Raw genomic sequence first — 21,499 nt, 5'->3', positions numbered from 1 at the left:
ATGTCACATTTAAACAATGAAATGGAAGAGGTTTGACAGCTGTGCGCAAAATAATTAAGAAAAGTGTGATGGTCGAATTTCAGGATTTGAAATATGAATACAACTTGAGGAACCAGGATTTATTTAGGTATCTTCAATTGAGAGATTATTACCAAAGACAGATTAGGATAGAAGAGGGGCAAATTCATCCAATTGTTAAAATTTTTGTACAAGCGTATAGCAAGACTCCAAGTAGGATTGTATCAATTTTGTATAGATGCTTGATAGATTGCAGAAATGGATAAACTATATATGTAAAGAACAAATAGGAAAAGGAGATTGATGAAGATAGACCAGAAGGCAGCTGGAATGACATGTGGAAGGCTCATCTTACTACAACCCACTCACAAAGTGGGAGAGAATTTGTTTGGAAGAATCAAATTCGCTATTTCATTACACCCAAACTTACCGGTAGGCGCCTGAAAATGACACAAAAGTGCTGGAGGTTATGTGAGCATTCAGACTCAGATCATTTCCATGTTTTCTGGAATTGTGAAGTCATCAAGCCTTTCTGGGTTATGATTCATAAATCTCTTTGCCAGATACTGGGTTATGGTGTACCATTAACATTTGAAGTGTTATACCTTGGCTCTATACGAGAGACAGTTTGTAAAAAAGACCAATACTTGATGAAAATTCTTCTTGCTGCAGCGAAAAAAGCTATTACAAAGAAATGGCTAAAGGCGGACATGCCTACATTGGGACAATGGAGAAAGGTAGTAGAAGATATACAGGATATGGAAAGACTGACATATAAAATCAGATTAAAGGAGTTTGAAAGGATTGGTATAAATGGCTGGAGTATACATCTTGAATTGGATAAGGAGGATCAAGGTATTTTAAGTTGTTACTCTCCTGCAGGCCCCCCCACCCCCATTTTTGTTGATTTTTTATTTTTATTTTATTTATTTTTTTGGTATAATGTTTAGAGGTAGTTTTGATTTATTGCTATACAAAAAAGGGTAATATAGAATTCATGAATCCAAATGGAGATATATGTTTAAAATACACACACACACACACACACCCACACACACACACCCCCCACCCCCCCCCCACACACACACCCACCCCCCCACCCCCACACACCCCCCCCCCCCCCCCACACACACACACATAGAAAATGTAAAAGGAAAATGTCAAAAATCATAGGGATACTCTATAAAACCAAGGAGGTCCTGAACATGAATTCACTATATACATTATATAATACATTATTATTACCATACTTGACCTATTGTGTGGAAATTTGGGGAAATGCATATAAAACAAATACCGACCCTGTTTTTAAATGGCAAAAAAGAGCCAAAAAAAGAGAATAAGGATTATTAATCGATCAAAATATACATAATCAACACATCCACTATTTATTAAATTAAATATAATGACATTTTATGACTTGGTTGAGTTTAAAATAGCACAAATAATGTACAAAGTATACAACAATCTACTCTGCCACAGTACTCAAAAGTTTGAAATTAGACACTGTCCTTATGAGATAAGGGGTACAAGTGTGTACAAAAAAACCCAAAACAAGAACAAATATTAAGCAAAGGTGTGTCTCCGTTAAAGGAGTTAAGTTGTGGAATAACTTGGGAACTGACCTGAAAAGATGTAATTTACGTGTTGAATTTGAAAAAATGTTTAAAAGCAAAGTTCAGTATTATTATTTAAATCAGACATGAGTTAAGAAATTGTAGAAATGATTTATTTATTTACTTACTTTTCTTTGATGTATCAATATGAGTGTAATGAGATTTGTATACATGAGTATGTTGATGTATTATTATTGTGTATTTCTATTAATTTTATTTGCATATGCTATATGAGTAGGATTATATATTTTCTTTTATTAAAATGTAATCTATTGTAAATAAGTGATAGGATATGAAGAATAAGGGATAAGTTTTCAACTTCTTCCTACTCCCTTGAACATATAAATTGACATTTATTGGATGTTTCTTTTATTTTTACTTTTAACTTTCTTTGTTATTTGTTTATGTGTATATATATATATATATATATATATATATATATATATATATATATATATATATATATATATATATATATATATATATATATATATATATATGTTCAATAAACTTCAAACTTCAACTTCAAAATAGGTCAGAATAGGAAAACAAGGATGTGTATTGTCAAGGATTAGAAATTGTGGTGATGGTATTATAATAGAATGATATGTTGACTATACAGAATCCAAATGTCTGCAAAGGCTGAATAAAAATTATAAAAAACAAAAAACAAAACTGAAATCTCTTGACAACAGCTATTTTCTCTTGTCAAAAATTGTAAAACGTGGCCTGGTGAAGTGGTAAATTGTTGTGAGTTATTTTGGCCCCTTTTACTTTAGCAAGTTAGTAGTTCTGTTTCCTGTATTTACCTTTGTTTTTCCCTTTCAGGGCTGGGCGTGGTCAAGTCGTGCTGGGCTCCACACACCTGCCTCCAATCTACAATCACCCTCAGTATTTAAGCTCTGGTCTGACCTCCACTCCTCGCCAGAACGTCTCGTCATACTCCTGGTATTTCCTAATCCCGCTGCCAGAAACTATAATTTGATCTTTTTCCTAGTCCAGAGTTTTTCTTACTTAAATGTTTTTGAGAGCCTTTTTCCTGGGTTTTCCCAGCGCCCTCGTTTAAACTGACTTCCTTTGTTCTCTTGTTTTCTTTTAGTCCGGATGCGCTGCAAGCCCAGCCACTGCCACGCCCAGCCACCTTTTGGTTTGCTACTTTGTTTGTTTGCTACTTTGTTAAATAAACTTTTGTTGGTACTTTTACTTCTGTGTCTGCTCCTGGGTACTAAGCCAGCCACACCCCACCACAGTAAATGCTTGTAATGTTACACTCGAAGCAGACACTCGGCAAGTGTTGAGCGCTCGCGACAAGAAGTGTCTGAATACGATGTTCCGATGTCACCGGATCCCATTGAAAAGAGATACAATGCTGCCATGTGCTGGCCAGAGTTAGTGGGTGTTTTCTTTTTTTATTATTTTATGTAGTGTTTTAAGTGGGCCAAAACACACCGGTACGGAGCTCCAGCACTTCTAAAATCCTCCCTTGAGTGTTCAGGTACTTCTCACCGTGCAAAGAACGTAGAATTTTCATCTTATAGGAGTAAACCGGTAGTTAAAACTAAAAACTCTTGACAAGAGCCATTTGTTCTTATCGTACTTGTATGACGCTTAGCTCAGTGCTAAAGCATTTACATTGTCACAGCCACCTCCATGTCCATGATAGTTGAGTGTTAAGTGCATCTACTTTGGGTCACCCAGGCCAACCCATGCGTCAGATCAAACCTTGGGTGGAGCAATCTTTTTTTTTTTTTTTTTTTTTCTTCTTCAGAGTTGCTATAATACAACAACTTAACATCTATTTCATTAAATGTCATTTGACAAACTTTTTTTTCAAAATTAATTCATATTTTATCCATCAATTCTGTAAATAAAACGTGGATAGCAAACTCCAAGAAAAGTGTTGTGCGCTCGTGGCAGAAGTATCACAATCGCTCATCTCTTTCTTTCTTTTTTTTTTTAATTTGCAACACTGACTTTAAGGCGTCATCTGATTGGATGAGGAGTTGTGTTTAGTGCCAAGTAGACTGACATGGGATACTTTTTGTGCTGATTTTAGGTGATGTTTGCTGCTAATGCTTTTTTTTCAGTACCAGCACACAAAGATGTGAAAGAGGAGTATAGGCATTGCTTATAAATAGATGAATGAAAAAACTTTACTCTTCTAGTAATTTATGATAGGTGTCTAGTGCTGACTACCAACTGAGAATGGGTGGATGGGTTTGTATTTGTCATTTAAGTACTACTTAATAATTACTAGTAATACTACTACTGTTTCTATTACTAGTAATTAATAGTTAATTACTATGTAATTTTGACATAATTTATCCGTCTATTTCCTTCATTAGCATTCAGCTATTAGCATTCAGCTATTAGCATTCGGCTTTCAGCATTCCCACGCAATTTCTCCAGAAATTGCTTAGTCTAGTTAAAAATGTGTTTGTATACCTTGATGACATTCTTCTATTTTCTCGATCACAGGAGGAGCTTGTGGATCACGTGAGAGATGTCCTTGGGAGGTTACTAGAAAATAAGTTGTTTGTCAAAGCTGAGAAATGCGAATTTCATGTTTCCACTGTTAGGTTCCTGGACTATGTGGTAGAAAAGGGGCAACTCAGAGCCGACCCCACCAAAATTGAAGTAGTCAAAGACTGGCCTGCGCCTGCCAATCGCAACCAGCTAGGTTTTCTTGGGTTTGCTAATTTTTATAGAAGATTTATCCACAACTAAAGCAGCATTGCAGCTCCTCTCACGCAACTGACCACCAACAACCTTCGCTTCACGTGGTCCACTGATGCTCAATGTGCTTTTTGACTGGCTGAGAGACCTCTTTGTAAACGCCCCTGTTCCCATCCACCCAGATCCCGAGCAGCAGTTTGTGGTAAAGGTGCATGCATCTGATTCAGGAGTGGGGGCCGTCCTCTCTCAGCGCCTGCCTGTGGACCAAATCTACACCCCTGTGCCTACTTCTCCCGATACCTTTCCCCGGCAGAGCGCAACTATGATGGATGGAACCGTGAACTGCTGGCAGTGGTCCGAGCACTTCAGGAGTGGCGGCACTGGCTGGAGGGTGCAGCACATCCCTTTATTTACCACAAAACATTTATGCTTAGGGCACCAAAATGGCTAGCGCCGGCCCCGAATACTCTCATAACTCACTGATCAGCACATCTGCAGGCATGTCCCCATTTAAGGTGACCTCAGGCTACCAACCCCCTCTGTTTCCTAGACAGAGTCCAAAGTTGCAGTCCCGTCCATCCATGCCCATTTCCACCGTGCGAGTGAGGCATGGGCAGCATTGTGCAGAGAACAGCGGAACACAACCGGCTGACCGAAAGAGGGACACCAGCCCTACCGACTACCATGTGGGGCTGTCTGCACGGGGCCCGCCCTTTCAAGTGGACTCCCGCAAAATGGCTCCCCGCTTCATTGGCCCTTTCCCCTTTGACAAGATCATCAACCCCAGTGCCATCCGACTCCAGCTCCCAGCCTCCCTCAAGATCCACTCTGTTTTCCATGTGTCTCTTCTAAAACCGGTCACAGAGAGCCCCCTTTAGCCACCTGTGACACCGCCACCTCCTCCCCGCATCATCGATGGACACCCTGCTAACACTGTAGATCGCAACCTGGACGTCCACAGGCGGGGTAGAGGGTTCAAGTATCTCGTCGACAGGCCCGGAAGACCGCTCCTGGACCTCACGATCCCTCATTTTCGACCCACAACTGCTGCAAGATTTTTATACCCACAATCCTGGTAAGCCTGGTCGAACGCCAGGTGGCGTTCCTTAGGGGGCGGTACTGTCATGGTTCTGTTGCTCCCTCCTCTTTGCAGTTCCGGAGTATGGCAGGAGGCGGCGCCAACATCACAGGCAGAGGCCTTCTCCCACACCTCTGGCTCATTTGATTTTCCACCAGCCTACTTAACTAGCCTCTCTTTTTGTTTCTGTGCCGGGAGAGTCCCTTGCTGTGCTCATGGTGTACTTGCCATGTTTTGCTTGCCTCCTCCTGCCACATTCCTTAATAGGAGAGTTCCTGTACTCCTGCTTGTTGTTTTTCCCTTTTACCAATCTCTCCCTGGTCAAAAGTAAGGTGATTTTTCTGTTGCTACTTTTGTCTCTAGTATCTCCCCGAAATAGGTGTTTTCTGTTGCTACTTTGTGCTCTAGTGTTTCTTTTCCCTGAACAAGGTGTTTTGTTTTGCTACTTTGTGTTCTAGTTCTTCATTCCCTGAGTAAGGTGATTTTCTGTTGATACGTTTGTGAACAAATAATCTGTTTGATCTCATCTTTCTGTATCCTGCGTCCAGGCCTTGTTTTTGCCTCACGGCACCTAACAGAATCTTACGGCCATAATGGACCCAGCAGAGACAGAGCACTTGAAATTTGCCCTTTCAGCACAAAGAGCGCTCGTACCTGGGAGAAAAGTGCATGTATAAAGTGTGTGGTGAGGTGTTTTACAGCCTTATAACATACATAATAAATGAAAAAAATATATAGTATGAATAAAATAAACATTTAGAATAAACACATATATATTGTGCTGTATAAGTTAAAAAATACTCAATGAATGAATGTAAATAAAAAAATAGCAACATATATGATGAACTAAAATGCATTTATAATAAACTATAAATCATACCAAAACTAAAGAAAACATAACAAATGAAAAAATATATACCGTGCTGTACAATAAGTATATTTAAAATAAAAATAAAAAATCATACTCTTAATGAAAAAAAAATGTAAATGAAAAAAGAACCTATATGATGAATGAAAAAGCATTTATAATAAAGTAAAAATCATACCAAAATGAAAAAAAACATATATAATAAACCAAAAATCTATATATATAATTAACGAGAATTAAAAAATAATAATAATAATAAAAAAATAACGCGGATTTCCATTATCGCGGGTAGTTTTTGGAACGTAACACCTGCGAGAAACGAGGTAACACTGTACTGTAAAACTACCGAGGTGATATTCCCACACACCCTGGCCTTACCAAGTATGATTATGATGTCACCAAATATAGGTATTAAACATGACAGCAACCGAAAAACTATTTAGCAAACACATTAATGTATGCAATAGCACACAGTACTCACCTCTGGTAACACTATGAACGCTCCAGTCATAATAGTGAGGACGATGTTGATCCCAAATAACCAGCGAAGGAATATGAAGTAGGAGGCGACGCCCGACCCAAAATGACCTCACAAGAGAGCAGAAAATATTTATATGAGAATGTTATGCAACAAACATCAAAATTCATATGGTCAAAAATTTCATTTTAACAAGGTAAAGAAGATAATGGCAGAAGGCCAAGCTGCTTCCACATGTTGGTTTACTACAAGTGGAGAAAAAAAAAAAAGTAAAAAAAAAAAAAAAAGTAAAAAAAAAAAAAAAAAGTAAAAAAAAAAAAAAAAGTAAAAAAAAAAAAAAGTAAAAAAAAAAAAAGTGTCAGGATGTTAAGAATGAATATTTCTTGATTTATTTCTTGTTTGCTTTTTGTTTGTTTGTTTGATTGAGAGAAGAAAAAATACTTACTTTCAATTTTCTTAATCCTCACTTCCCAAGGAATGAACACAACCACAATGTTATAAAGCACTCGAGACATTTTCTTGAGCATCTGTGGGGGGGAAATAATGGGGTTGGAGACAACTGCTTCTTGAAAATAGTTTTTAGTTCTACAGTATATTCAGCTACATGTACTATATATCCATGGTTCATGCAAACACTGGTTTACAGTTTTTCACAGTTCTTAGCACACATTTCTCAAAACACAAATGCTTCCTTCAAATTGTACACACAAACCTGAAAACCTCACTGTACGCGTTGAAACGTGTTGACAATTGTGAAAAACTGTATACTACAGTCGGCCCTCTTATTGAAGCATAAAATATCACAAAAGTATGCAACAAATCATTGTTTTACTTACAATGTTTCAGTGCACAGGAATTTGTAATGTAAATGTAAGTGGGGGGGAAAAAAGTCAAAATGTTACATGTTTGCCTCAAACACCCCCACCCCCTCTTCTCCATTAGACCACATAAAGTCTCCTGTTTCTATCTGGCCAGAGAGCCTCATTCACATCACAGAGGATGGTCTCTCTTGTAAGGTGTCACGGATGAAGGTGTGTGGATGTGGTGGATGGACGCAAAGGCGGAGAAATGCGGGAGGGAGACAAACAAGAAGGACAATCTGGGGAACTTTATTTTCAGTGACTAAATAAAGGACCGGAAGGAACGTGGGAAGACTGGGCAAGACGTAAACAGACTTGGCATGATGTGGACAGACTTGGCAGGACGTGGGCAGACTTGGCAGGGCAGACTTAGCAGGACCTGGACAGACTTGGCAGTACGAGAGAGATACTTGGCTTGGAGGTGAGAGACCTGGCTTGGAGGTGAGACACTTGACCAGATATAGAGAAACTTGACCAGACGTAGAGAAACTTCACCAGACGTAGAGAAACTTGAGCAGACCTTGAGAAACTTGACTAGACGTAGACGCTATCAACACAAGCTCAGCACACCTCAACTGGGGCCTCATTTATAAAGCTTGCGTACGATCAAAATGAGGCCAAAACTCTATCACACTATTTTTATCACACCACGGTATAACATTTCCACTGTTATGATCATAATGGAAAGGTGTTCTCTCCTCTGTTTTTCGTAAAAGGTCAAAACTATTTGATTTGTATTTCTTGCTGAGATTTACTGCTGGAGCACACACAAGATTCAAACAAATCTTCACTTAGAAATTGCTGCAATGAAATACACAAACAAATATGTGAAGCATGTGGATAGTGATAGAGAAGACAAATGCTAATTTTTTAAATCTGAAGTCAGCTCTTTCTTCAACTATTCAAATTATTGTAGAAATAGGTCTAGAAAGAATAAATGCTTTCAATATTTCAATGCTTTTATTTACCACAGTTTGACGTTTTAGTACAGATTTGATCAGTAATTGTGGAAGTTTATCAGACGATAATTGGCACTGTTACACCTCCTTTCTATATTTGCTACATGTATAATTCTATCGATCAAAACAGCACACTGTTGCATGCTTGTTCTTACACCAACAGTTCACCTGGTACATTGCCCTTTTCCCTTGGCCAGGACTTTGTTGGCCAAAAAAATTGTCCTTATTTGCTTGGACTTGTTACTGCAGTACATGAGAATAGACAGTCTGTCATTCCAAATTGTGTGGTTTATCCCTTCCCATTTTCTGTTGGCCCTATGTCCTGTAGAATATACAGCCTAACCTGCTGTCTATGTAGAAAAAAAAAAGACAGGTGAGGCCTGTTGACTGTTTAGCCCTTTTTAGTCCCAAACCTGTGTGTTGTGATGGAATGACAGATATCTTTAGAATTAGGTAAAATATTTTCATGACACCACAGTGTGTTCAACAGGCTACAATTAGTAATACTTCTACTTTTGTGATCACGGTGGAAAATTGTTTTTTCCTCTGTTTTTAGGAAAAGGTCAAAAAATGTGTTTTGCATTTCTTGCTGAGATTTATTACTTGTGCACACACAAGATTCAAACTAATTTTCACTTATAAATGGCTGCAATTAAATATAGACACAAATAAAAATATATATTTTTGACATCTGAAGTGAAGTATTGTAAAAAAAAAAAAAAAAAAAAAAAAAAAAGATCTAGAAACAAGAAAATGCTTTCAGTACTTCAATGCTTTTATTTACAAGTTTGACGTTTTATTACAGATTTGATCAAGAATTGTGGAAGTTATCTGAGCATAAGTGGCACTGCTACACCTCTTTTCTGCATATGTGATTGGATTATGTCATGGTGCAGCTGCTGCTCACTCAATCATGTGGGGACAAAGCCCTCATTGAATATTCAGTTCACTTGCAAAGAGGTCGTTATTTAGCAGGGTGTGCCTGTATGGAGCCACAACACTGTCAATAAGATTTGGTATTGGAAAAAAAAATTTCATTGTAGAAAAAGCTGCAGTGGCATTGAAACAAGTATTGGCATTGGAAAACAAGAATTGGCATTGTAAAAGGTTTTATTGAAAAATAAAATACAAACATTGAAAAAACACTATTTTCTTTAACCATATTTTTTTTTATTATGATGTCTTTTTCAATGCCAATCTGCAATTTTTTTTTACGCTTTCTCTTTTTTTTCGAGTTTGACGGTTTTTCAGTTTCAACTCGCTGGGTTTCAGTTTCACTTCTCCTTTTTTCAGTTTCAACTTATTGACAGTGTTTTAACGTGGAGGGGGGAGGGTTCGGGGGCGGGGTAAGGGGCGGGGCTTTGAGCGTGTGATCGCGCTAACAGCCTGCAGAGAGGAGGGAGCGCGGCCTCTGGCGGCTAAAGGCAATACTGTACCGAATTCCTTGTGGCAGATTGTCCGAGAGACTCGTGGATAAAAGTTCACCTGGAACTCCTAAACCGCCTGTAAGTCTGTGTTTTTCTACATATAACCTTGTGGCGTTAAACCGCCATGTTTGAAATTACTTTATGCATCATGTCATGCTAATCGAATCGGAATCTCAGCGCGCGCAAGGCATGCTGGTCCCGGTCAAAGGTTATGTTTACCCAGCTCGGTAAACATGGCGGCGTGTAATGCAGATTTCGATTACTTTGAGCGTTGTAAAGTGAACTTTTTTTAAAGGAGTTTTGTAAGAAACGAGGGTACAGTGTTATGGGGAAGAGAAAGAAATAACGTGACGCTGGCTTGGGCATTGTCATTACAGAACGCCCCAACTGTTTTAACAAAAGAGCAGGAAGAGTAGACTGTCAATTTCTAACTGCAGTCAGGCCAGCCTCCACTCGAAAAGACGAAGTCAAGCCAGCCGCCCCAACGATTTTTAATACTGTGCATTATGGTAACATGCCGACATGCCGCTGCGTTGGTCACCTTAAAAATAAAAGCTGCTCAACACCTGGTTTAGGGCTTAAAGTAAAGAATCATAAAAAATTAACGGTTTGTTATCCCAGGACCAGACCAGTTCTAAGGGACACTACACCACCCCAGGTATCCAACCAAAGTACTTTGAACAAAATCTGATGTTGCATTTCAAAATAAAACTCCTTTGAAAATTGAAATGTCGACTATTATTGCTGATTTTAAAAAAATCATTAAAATTTCATGGTTGGATACCTGGGGTGGTGTAGTGTAGCATGACATGATGCATAAAGTAATTTCAAACATGGCGGTTTTAACGCCACAAGGTTATATGTAGAAAAACACAGACTTACAGGCGGTTTAGGAGTTCCAGGTGAACTTTTATCCATGAGTCTCTCGGACAATCTGCCACAAGGAATTCGGTACAGTATTGCCTTTAACCGCCAGAGGCCGCGCTCCTTTCCCCTCCTCTCTGCAGGCTGTTCGCGCGTTCACACGCTCAAAGGCCCGCCCCTAACCCCGCCCCCGAACCCTCCCCTCTCCACGTTAAAACATTGTCAATAAGTTTAAACTGAAAAAAGGAGAAGTGAAACTGAAATCCAGCGAGTTGAAACTGAAAAACCGTCAAACTCGAAAAAAAAGAGAAAGCGTAAAAAAAAATTGCAGATTGGCATTGAAAAAGACATCATAATAAAAAAAAAAAGTATGGTTAAAGAAAATAGTGTTTTTTCAATGTTTGTATTTTATTTTTCAATACAACCTTTTCCAATGCCAATTCTTGTTTTACAATGCCAATACTTGTTTCAATGCCACTGCAGCTTTTTCTACAATCACATTTTTTTTTTCCAATACCAAATCTTATTGACAGTGTTGTGGCTCCATATGCCTGGAAACCGCTAATCTGGCAGGTAATGGCTGCATTTGTAAAACAAAGGTGCCCAGTTGTAGGCCACTGGGTTGTTGATACACAAAACACAGTGCCTTTTGGCTCACTTCTAAACACTGGGGAGGGGAAAGGAAAACCCTGGATTTAGAAGTGTTAAAGGCTAAATAAAACGCACAAGACACAAGACAATAAGGATTGAAAAAATAGCTAGAAAAGTAATATGGTGCAAGCATCTTTGCTATAGGGAGATAGGGTTTCGTCAAGCAAATAAATAAATGCGGGCGTCAATAAAGTCTGCCATAAACGTTGAATTGATTTGATTCATTTGTTCATTTTTCCTTTCGGACAGTATTGTGACAATCAAATATTTCATCATACAATTTCAACATATAACTAGAAATGCCATTTCTGGGGAAATGGCGTGTGAAGGCTGCAGAGCTGTGGAATGATTTGGAATAATGTTGAATGATAATGATGTTGAAAGATATTGAATGATCTTGAATGGTGTTGAATGATATTGAATGATGTTGAATGATACTGAATGACATGGAATGAGCTTAACATGCTGAAGTTGGAATAGTTTGAATTCATCCAGAAATCTAGAAGCAGTTGAAGGAAGAAAAATAGCACAAAGGTCAAAATAAATCAGCAAGAAACAAGAAAACAATGAAGAAATCAAGTAAGAAATGGAGGAAGGAGCAAGTGATCGGGTAAGCAATGGAGTAAAGTGAGAAGAATTAAGTAAGCAATGAAGTAAGGAGGGTAGAATCGAGTAGCAATGGTGTAAGGAGTGGCAAACTTAAACAATGGAGTAATAGTCACTCTGTTGAAATCAGGTCACATTTGCATTAGTATATTAAGCTAGCATTAGCATGCTAAGCTAACATTAGCAATAGCATGCTAATATAGTATTAGCATTCTAATCTAGCATTAGCATTGGTTTGCTAAGCTAGCATTAGCATGCTAACTTAGCATTAGCATGCAAAGTTAACATTAACATTAGCATTAGCATGCTAACATTCACATTAGCATGCTAACTTAGCAATAACATGCTAAGGTAACATTAGTATTAGCATGCTAAGGTAATATTAGTATTAGCATGCTAAGGTAACATTAACATTAGCATTAGCATCCTAACATTCGCATTTGCATGCTAACTTATCATTAGCATGCTACGGTAACATTAGTATTAGCATGCTAAGGTAACATTAACATTAGCATGCTAAGCTGACATTAGCCTTAGTATGCTAAGCTAACATTAGTATTAGCATGCTAAGCTAACATTAGCAATAGCATGCTAATATTGTATTAGCATTCTAATCTAGCATTAGCATTGGCTTGCTAAGCTAGCATTAACATGCAAAGTTAACATTAACATTAGCATTAACATGCTAACATTCATATTAGCATGCTAACTTAGCATTAGCATGCTAACGGCATTAGCAGGGGCATGCTAAGCTAACAATAGCATGCTAAGCTAACATTAGCCTTAGCATGCTAATATTAGCATTAGCATGCTAAGATAACATTAGTATTAGCATGCTAAGCTAACATTAGCATGCACATGCTAGCTTACCATTCACATGCTAAGCTAGCACTAGTATGCTAACTTAGCGTTAGCATGCTAAGATAACATTAACATTAGCATGCTAAGCTAGCATTAACATGCTAACTTAGCACTAGCATGCTCACTTCCTGTTGATTTCAGGTCAATTCCTGTTGAAATCGGGTCACTTCCTGTTATTAGGTCACTTCCTGTTGACATTGGGTCACTTCCTATTAATTTTACGTCACTTCCTGTTGATTTTACGTCACTTCCTGTTGATATGAGGTCACTTCCTGTTAAAATCAGGTCACTTCCTATTGAAATTGGGTCACTTCCTGTTGATTTCAGGTCACTTCCTGTTGAAATCGGGTCACTTCCTGTTGATATTAAGGCACTTCCTGTTGAAATTGGGTCACTTCCTATTGATTTTACGTCACTTCCTGTTGATATGAGGTTACTTCCTGTTAAAATCAAGTCACTTCCTGTTAAAATCAGGTCACTTCCTGTTTATTACAGGTCACTTCCTGTTAATTTTAGGTCCCTTCCTGTTAATTTTAGGTCCCTTCCTGTTGAAATTAGGTCACTTCCTGTTGATATAGGTCACTTCCTGTTCAGGTCGGGGCATACCTATTAAATTGGCCAAAATGGCCGCCGCCTTGGGAGGCCAGGTTGGCGAGAAACCTGGGCATATCATTTGTCTAAAATGGCCGCCGTGCATGGTAAGTTGGAAAATGGCCGCCATGCGTGGTAAGTTAGGTGGTGGTAAGATTGAAGAGCTCATGGCATGAATTGGTGAAATATATTGAAGTTGGAATGAAGTGAATCGGATGAAAAATATGGAAGTAGAATTGCCCATGTAGAATGTGGGAAATAATCGGGTGCGAAATCGAGAATTGTGGGTAACGCGTGAATTTTGGAACCGAAAAGCTGGAAGAGCTCATGGCGTGAAATGGAATATATTGAAATTGGAATGAAGTCCATCGGATGAATAATGTGGAAGTAAATGGAAAATGTAGAATGTGGGAAATAATCGGGTATGAAATCGAGAATAGTGGGTAACGCGTGAATTTTGGAACTGAAAAGCTGCAAGACCTCATGGCGTGAATTGATGGAATATATTGAAGTTGGAATGAAGTCAATCGGGTGAATAATGTGGAAGTAAATGGAAAATGTAGAATGTGGGAAATAATCGGGTGCGAAATCAAGAATTGTGGGTAACGCGTGAATTTTGGAACTGAAAAGCTGGAAGAGCTCATGGCGTGAAATGGAATATATTGAAGTTGGAATGAAGTCAATCGGCTAAATAATGTGGAAGTAAATGGAAAATGTAGAATGTGGGAAATAATCGGGTGCGAAATCGAGAATTGTGGGTAACGCGTGAATTTTGGAACCGAAAAGCTGGAAGAGCTCATGGCGTGAAATGGAATATATTGAAGTTGGAATGAAGTCAATTGGATAAATAATGTGGAAGTAAATGGAAAATGTAGAATGTGGGAAATAATCAGGTGCGAAATCGAGAATTGTGGGTAACGCGTGAATTTTGGAACTGAAAAGCTGGAAGAGCTTATGGCGTGAAATGGAATATATTCAAGTTGGAATGAAGTCAATTGGATAAATAATGTGGAAGTAAATGGAAAATGTAGAATGTGGGAAATAATCGGGTGCGAAATCGAGAATTGTGGGTAACGCGTGAATTTTGGAACCGAAAAGCTGGAAGAGCTCATGGCGTGAAATGGAATATATTGAAATCGGAATGAAGTCAATCGGATCAATAATGTGGAAGTAAATGGAAAATGTAGAATGTGGGAAATAATGGGGTATGAAATCGAGAATTGTGGGTAATGCGTGAATTTTGGAACTGAAAAGCTGGAAGACCTCATGGCGTGAATTGATGGAATATATTGAAGTTGGAATGAAGTCAATCGGGTGAATAATGTGGAAGTAAATGGAATATGTAGAATGTGGGAAATAATCGGGTGCGAAATCGAGAATTGTGGGTAACGCATGAATTTTGGAACTGAAAAGCTGGAAGAGCTCATGGCGTTAAATGGAATATATTGAAGTTGGAATGAAGTCAATCAGATAAATAATGTGGAAGTAAATGGAAAATGTAGAATGTGGGAAATAATCGGGTATGAAATCAAGAATTGTGGGTAACGCGTGAATTTTGGAACTGAAAAGCTGGAAGACCTCATGGCGTGAATTGATGGAATATATTGAAGTTGGAATGAAGTCAATCGGGTGAATAATGTGGAAGTAAATGGAATATGTAGAATGTGGGAAATAATCGGGTGCGAAATCGAGAATTGTGGGTAACGCATGAATTTTGGAACTGAAAAGCTGGAAGAGCTCATGGCGTTAAATGGAATATATTGAAGTTGGAATGAAGTCAATCAGATAAATAATGTGGAAGTAAATAGAAAATGTAGAATGTGGGAAATAATCGGGTATGAAATCAAGAATTGTGGGTAACGCGTGAATTTTGGAACTGAAAAGCTGGAAGAGCTTATGGCGTGAAATGGAATATATTGAAGTTGGAATGAAGTCAATTGGATAAATAATGTGGAAGTAAATGGAAAATGTAGAATGTGGGAAATAATCGGGTGCGAAATCGAGAATTGTGGGTAACGCGTGAATTTTGGAACCGAAAAGCTGGAAGAGCTCATGGCGTGAAATGGAATATATTGAAATCGGAATGAAGTCAATCGGATGAATAATGTGGAAGTAAATGGAAAATGTAGAATGTGGGAAATAATCGGATATGAAATCGAGAATTGTGGGTAATGCGTGAATTTTGGAACTGAAAAGCTGGAAGACCTCATGGCGTGAATTGATGGAATATATTGAAGTTGGAATGAAGTCAATCGGGTGAATAATGTGGAAGTAAATGGAAAATGTAGAATGTGGGAAATAATCGGGTGCGAAATCAAGAATTGTGGGTAAGGTGTGAATTTTGGAACTGAAATGCTGGAATAGCTCAAGGCATGAATTGCTGGAATATATTGAAGCTGGAATGATGTGAATCGGATGAATGATGTGGAAGTAAATGGAAAATGTAGAATGTGGGAAATAATCGGGTACGAAATCGGGAATTGTGGGTAAGGTGTGAATTTTGAACCTGAAAAGCTGGAATAGCTCATGGCGTGAAATGCTGGAATATATTGAAGCTGCAATGATGTGAATCGGATGAATAATGTGGAAGTAAATGGAAAATATAGAATTTGGGAAATTATCGGGTGCGAAATCGGGAATTGTGGGTAACGGGTGAATTTTGAACTTGAAAAGCTGGAATAGCTCATGGCATGAATTGCTGGAATATATTGAAGCTGGAATGATGTGAATGGGGTGAAAAATGTGGAAGTAAATGGAAAATGTAGAGTGTGGGAAATAATCGGGTACGTAATCTGGAATTGTGGGTAAAGTGTGAATTTTGAACCTGAAAAGATGGAATTGCTCATGGCATGAATTGCTGGAATATGTTGAAGCTGGAATGATGTGAATCGGATGAATAATGTGGAAGTAAATGGAAAATATAGAATGTGGGAAATAATCGGGTACGTAATCTGGAATTGTGGGTAAGGTGTGAATTTTTAACCTGAAAAGCTGGAATTGCTCATGCCATGAATTGCTGGAATATATTGAAGCTGGAATGATGTGAATAGGGTGAAAAATGTGGAATTAAATGTGAAATGTAGAATCTCCCATTAAGAATAATGGGGAAAAATCGGGTACGAAATCGGGAATTGTGGGTAAGGCGTGAATCGTAGGAATAATAAAAATACAAGCGCTCGTCGCGTGAATTTTAGGAATAGTTTGAAATTGGAATGGAGTGAATCGGGTGAAAAATGTGGAAGTAGATAGCGCCCAAAAAAGTGGTCGGAATAATAACTGAAACTAGAAAATGCCATTTCTGGAGAAATGGCGTGTGAAGGCTGGAGAGCTGAATGAATACCTGTGGAATGATTTGGAATAATGTTGAATGATGTTGAATGATATTGAATGGTGTTGAAAGGAAAGTGTAGAATGTGGGAATAATCGGCTACGAAATCGGCAATTGTGAATTTTGGAACGAAAAAGCTGTAAGAGCTCATGTCGTGAGTTACTGGAACAGATTGAAGTTGGAATGAAGTAAATCGGATTAATAATGTGGAAGTAAATGGAAAGTGTAGAATGTGGGAATAATCGGCTACGAAATCAGAAATTGTGAATTATGGAACTGAAAAGCTGGAAGAGCTCGTGGCCTGAATTGCTGGAATATGTTGAAGTTGGAATGAAGTCAATTGGATAAATAATGTGGAAGTAAATGGAAAATGTAGAATGTGGGAAATAATCGGGTGCGAAATCGAGAATTGTGGGTAACGCGTGAATTTTGGAACCGAAAAGCTGGAAGAGCTCATGGCGTGAAATGGAATATATTGAAATCGGAATGAAGTCAATCGGATGAATAATGTGGAAGTAAATGGAAAATGTAGAATGTGGGAAATAATCGGATATGAAATCGAGAATTGTGGGTAATGCGTGAATTTTGGAACTGAAAAGCTGGAAGACCTCATGGCGTGAATTGATGGAATATATTGAAGTTGGAATGAAGTCAATCGGGTGAATAATGTGGAAGTAAATGGAAAATGTAGAATGTGGGAAATAATCGGGTGCGAAATCAAGAATTGTGGGTAAGGTGTGAATTTTGGAACTGAAATGCTGGAATAGCTCAAGGCATGAATTGCTGGAATATATTGAAGCTGGAATGATGTGAATCGGATGAATGATGTGGAAGTAAATGGAAAATGTAGAATGTGGGAAATAATCGGGTACGAAATCGGGAATTGTGGGTAAGGTGTGAATTTTGAACCTGAAAAGCTGGAATAGCTCATGGCGTGAAATGCTGGAATATATTGAAGCTGCAATGATGTGAATCGGATGAATAATGTGGAAGTAAATGGAAAATATAGAATTTGGGAAATTATCGGGTGCGAAATCGGGAATTGTGGGTAACGGGTGAATTTTGAACTTGAAAAGCTGGAATAGCTCATGGCATGAATTGCTGGAATATATTGAAGCTGGAATGATGTGAATGGGGTGAAAAATGTGGAAGTAAATGGAAAATGTAGAGTGTGGGAAATAATCGGGTACGTAATCTGGAATTGTGGGTAAAGTGTGAATTTTGAACCTGAAAAGATGGAATTGCTCATGGCATGAATTGCTGGAATATGTTGAAGCTGGAATGATGTGAATCGGATGAATAATGTGGAAGTAAATGGAAAATATAGAATGTGGGAAATAATCGGGTACGTAATCTGGAATTGTGGGTAAGGTGTGAATTTTTAACCTGAAAAGCTGGAATTGCTCATGCCATGAATTGCTGGAATATATTGAAGCTGGAATGATGTGAATAGGGTGAAAAATGTGGAATTAAATGTGAAATGTAGAATCTCCCATTAAGAATAATGGGGAAAAATCGGGTACGAAATCGGGAATTGTGGGTAAGGCGTGAATCGTAGGAATAATAAAAATACAAGCGCTCGTCGCGTGAATTTTAGGAATAGTTTGAAATTGGAATGGAGTGAATCGGGTGAAAAATGTGGAAGTAGATAGCGCCCAAAAAAGTGGTCGGAATAATAACTGAAACTAGAAAATGCCATTTCTGGAGAAATGGCGTGTGAAGGCTGGAGAGCTGAATGAATACCTGTGGAATGATTTGGAATAATGTTGAATGATGTTGAATGATATTGAATGGTGTTGAAAGGAAAGTGTAGAATGTGGGAATAATCGGCTACGAAATCGGCAATTGTGAATTTTGGAACGAAAAAGCTGTAAGAGCTCATGTCGTGAGTTACTGGAACAGATTGAAGTTGGAATGAAGTAAATCGGATTAATAATGTGGAAGTAAATGGAAAGTGTAGAATGTGGGAATAATCGGCTACGAAATCAGAAATTGTGAATTATGGAACTGAAAAGCTGGAAGAGCTCGTGGCCTGAATTGCTGGAATATGTTGAAGTTGGAATGAAGTAAATCGGATGAATAATGTGGAAGTAAATAGAAAGTGTAGAATGTGGGAATAATCGGCTACGAAATTGGAAATTGTGAATTTTGGAACTGAAAAGCCGGAATAGCTCATAGCATGAATTACTGGAATGTACTGAAGTTGGAATGAAGTAAATCGTATGAATGTGGAAGTAAATGGAAAGTGTAGAATGTGGGAATAATCGGCTATGAAATTGGAAAGTGTGAATTTTGGAACTGAAAAGCTGGAATAGCTCATAGCATGAATTACTGGAATGTACTGAAGTTGGAATTAAGTCAATCGGATGAATAATGTGGAAGTAAATAGAAAGTGTAGAATGTGGTGTGGTACTGACTTTTGGTGCTGTCTCTTGAACTATTTACCTATTCTCGGCCAAATGTTCAAGTGAAACCCTTTTTATGCTAAACAACTTTATGATTGCTACTTGTGTTTAAATAGCTTAAGGAAATTAAATGCCAGTGTGTATCCTGTCTTGTCACAAAGGGAATCATGTATTTGTTATCCTATAATCATTAATTTTACTTAATTTTGTAACTCTAAGGCGCCAGCTGAAAACACAAGAAATCACATATGCTCAATCATTTAGAACCAGTGTGAAGCGATCCACAGCTGCCAGGCGTCGCTATGTCTGTAAAAGAACGGTAAAGGTGTCAAAAACTTGCAAGTTTACTGCTGTCAACTGTTGGGAAACTGCTCCTTCACGCTTAGGGCAAATTAACCTGTTGGGAAAGCTGCTCCTTCACGCTTAAGGGCTAATAAACGAAATGACATCCTGAAGGTTTACAACTGTCAGCTGTTGGGAAGATGCTCAGAGCAAGGATCTCATTACTTTGATGTCTGCAAAAGGTTAGTTTTAGCAAATTCATTAGATCATCCAATGTAAATGATAGGTCACTTTATTTTTTATGTATGAATAAGTCCTTTTGATACCAGTAAAAACCTGTTACTACTTCTGGTCTCAAGAATGGGGGGGAGACGCATAATCTGCTGACCACTTTATAACAATTGGATACCAGTAGAAGTCACAAAACTAAGCTAAAAAACTACCCCCTAGTGGTCGAAAGCAGATACTATTAGCATTCAGTAAACTGCATCTCATAATAAGTGGGTTTGGCCGAGACTTTACTTTACCAATAAGATCTAAGCGTGAAGTGGGCAGGCAGGTTTGATAGCCAATCAGGAAAAGAGGTTGTACCATAGATGATGCTTTATAAACTGTTGCATTTCCTGAGATTGTCAGATTTTTTCCATTTGCGCAAATTGAATTGTCTCAGTGTGCTTTTGCCAATAAAGCCGCTTTTTGTTCAGCTTGACTTTGGACTCCTGTCTGTTTTTTGTTCTGACCTGCTCTTTCCTCCAACTCACAACGCCAAAGGTGGACCTGGTGCACGCTGCGGCCAGTCTTCCGGCTCCGGCCTGGCCCGAGAGCTGACATTTTGGTGCAGTGACCGCGGATTTGGACAAAGTTCTGGGAAAAAACGGACAGCGTGTCACGCCAAATCGGTGCGTTACTTCCAGACAAGGCCTACAAAAATTAAGGTAAGCAGACCTTTTATTCTGCTCAATTATTAAAGTCTGGAAACTAACTGCCTGATCACGGCGTGTCTAGCTGTCTGACATATGCTCAGGTCTATTTCGAATTTAGTCAAAAGTAAATTGTAAATTGTAGGAGCCCAAGTCAACCTGACCACGTGCATGTTGTATGTTTGTCTTGTTGTGTGAAAAACGGCCAAAGTATTAAGTAGAAAGTGTATCGCTAGCTCTAAGGTGAGCTGCAGCTGTGTTCTTGCAGAACCCTAAGGAGGGGAGGTCCAAGACGGGCCGTTTTTTGGATGTGAGGGCCTAAGGTTAGGCTAGAAGTGTTGTTTGCTCTAAAGGTGAGCCACAGCTTTGTTTTAAATCCCAGGGTGGGTCGTCCGAGGCGGACGTTGTTGAAGGCCTGAGAGGGGCCAGGAAAAAGTTGTATTGTTAAATTTGTAAGTCTGAGATGGACCCGTTGTGATGTGCATTTGACTGGTAACTGAGTACCTACTTGGGTTAAGGTGACCCTATTTTTCGGCCTCAGGGCAGGCTGAGAAGTATTGTGCTAAGTGTGTGAAATCCGGGTGGACTTCGTAGGTCGAGGAAGACCTTATTTTTGTGTGTGTGTGTGTGTCTAAGAGCCTCGGAGTAGGCTAAAGAAATTGTATTGAGCCAAGTGATTGCAGTGGTTTTGGGTCATTAAGATCACTGTGTTTCTGTCTATAACGCCTCAAGAAGAGGCTAGTTCAAGAGGAACTATTGTTGTAGTATCTTTTGGTCTGTGACAGGCAAATTGTGTTAAAAAACGGTGGACCGCTGGCAGGCGGCGGACTTGTGGATAAAAGCGGATTGCTAGCAGGAAAAGCATAACTGTAAGTTGTTTTCTAAGAGTCCAGAAGGGATAATCAAGAAAAAGTTGTTAACTGGATGAAGGTTGCGTAGTGTTGTCTAGTGGCGTTTGAGCAAAGTTGGATGAAAGTGTGCAGAGGAGTGAGAAGGTCAGTGGTTGATGCC

At 38.7% G+C, this 21,499-nt stretch overlaps 1 protein-coding gene across 7 annotated transcripts in view; it reads right to left on the bottom strand.

The window, feature by feature from the left end:
* tmc3 (transmembrane channel like 3) overlaps nt 1-21,499 on the bottom strand; it is a 587,484-nt gene that overhangs the window by 399,713 nt on the left and 166,272 nt on the right. For 6 of the 7 annotated variants that reach the window (XM_077518216.1, XM_077518214.1, XM_077518224.1 and 3 more), the window contains 2 exons: nt 7,180-7,261; nt 6,738-6,844 (listed from right to left, as the gene is read on the bottom strand). The exons of the other annotated variant lie outside the window; for it this stretch is intronic. In XM_077518216.1, the coding sequence (XP_077374342.1) occupies nt 6,738-6,844; nt 7,180-7,261 (189 nt within the window). The remainder of the gene's footprint in view (nt 1-6,737; nt 6,845-7,179; nt 7,262-21,499) is intronic. 7 annotated transcript variants of the gene reach the window in all.

Source organism: Festucalex cinctus, chromosome 4 (genome assembly GCF_051991245.1).
Source record: "Festucalex cinctus isolate MCC-2025b chromosome 4, RoL_Fcin_1.0, whole genome shotgun sequence".
Classification (NCBI taxonomy): domain Eukaryota; kingdom Metazoa; phylum Chordata; class Actinopteri; order Syngnathiformes; family Syngnathidae; genus Festucalex; species Festucalex cinctus.
Note: the sequence above shows the minus strand (reverse complement) of the source record. Positions and strands in the feature narration are given on the sequence as shown.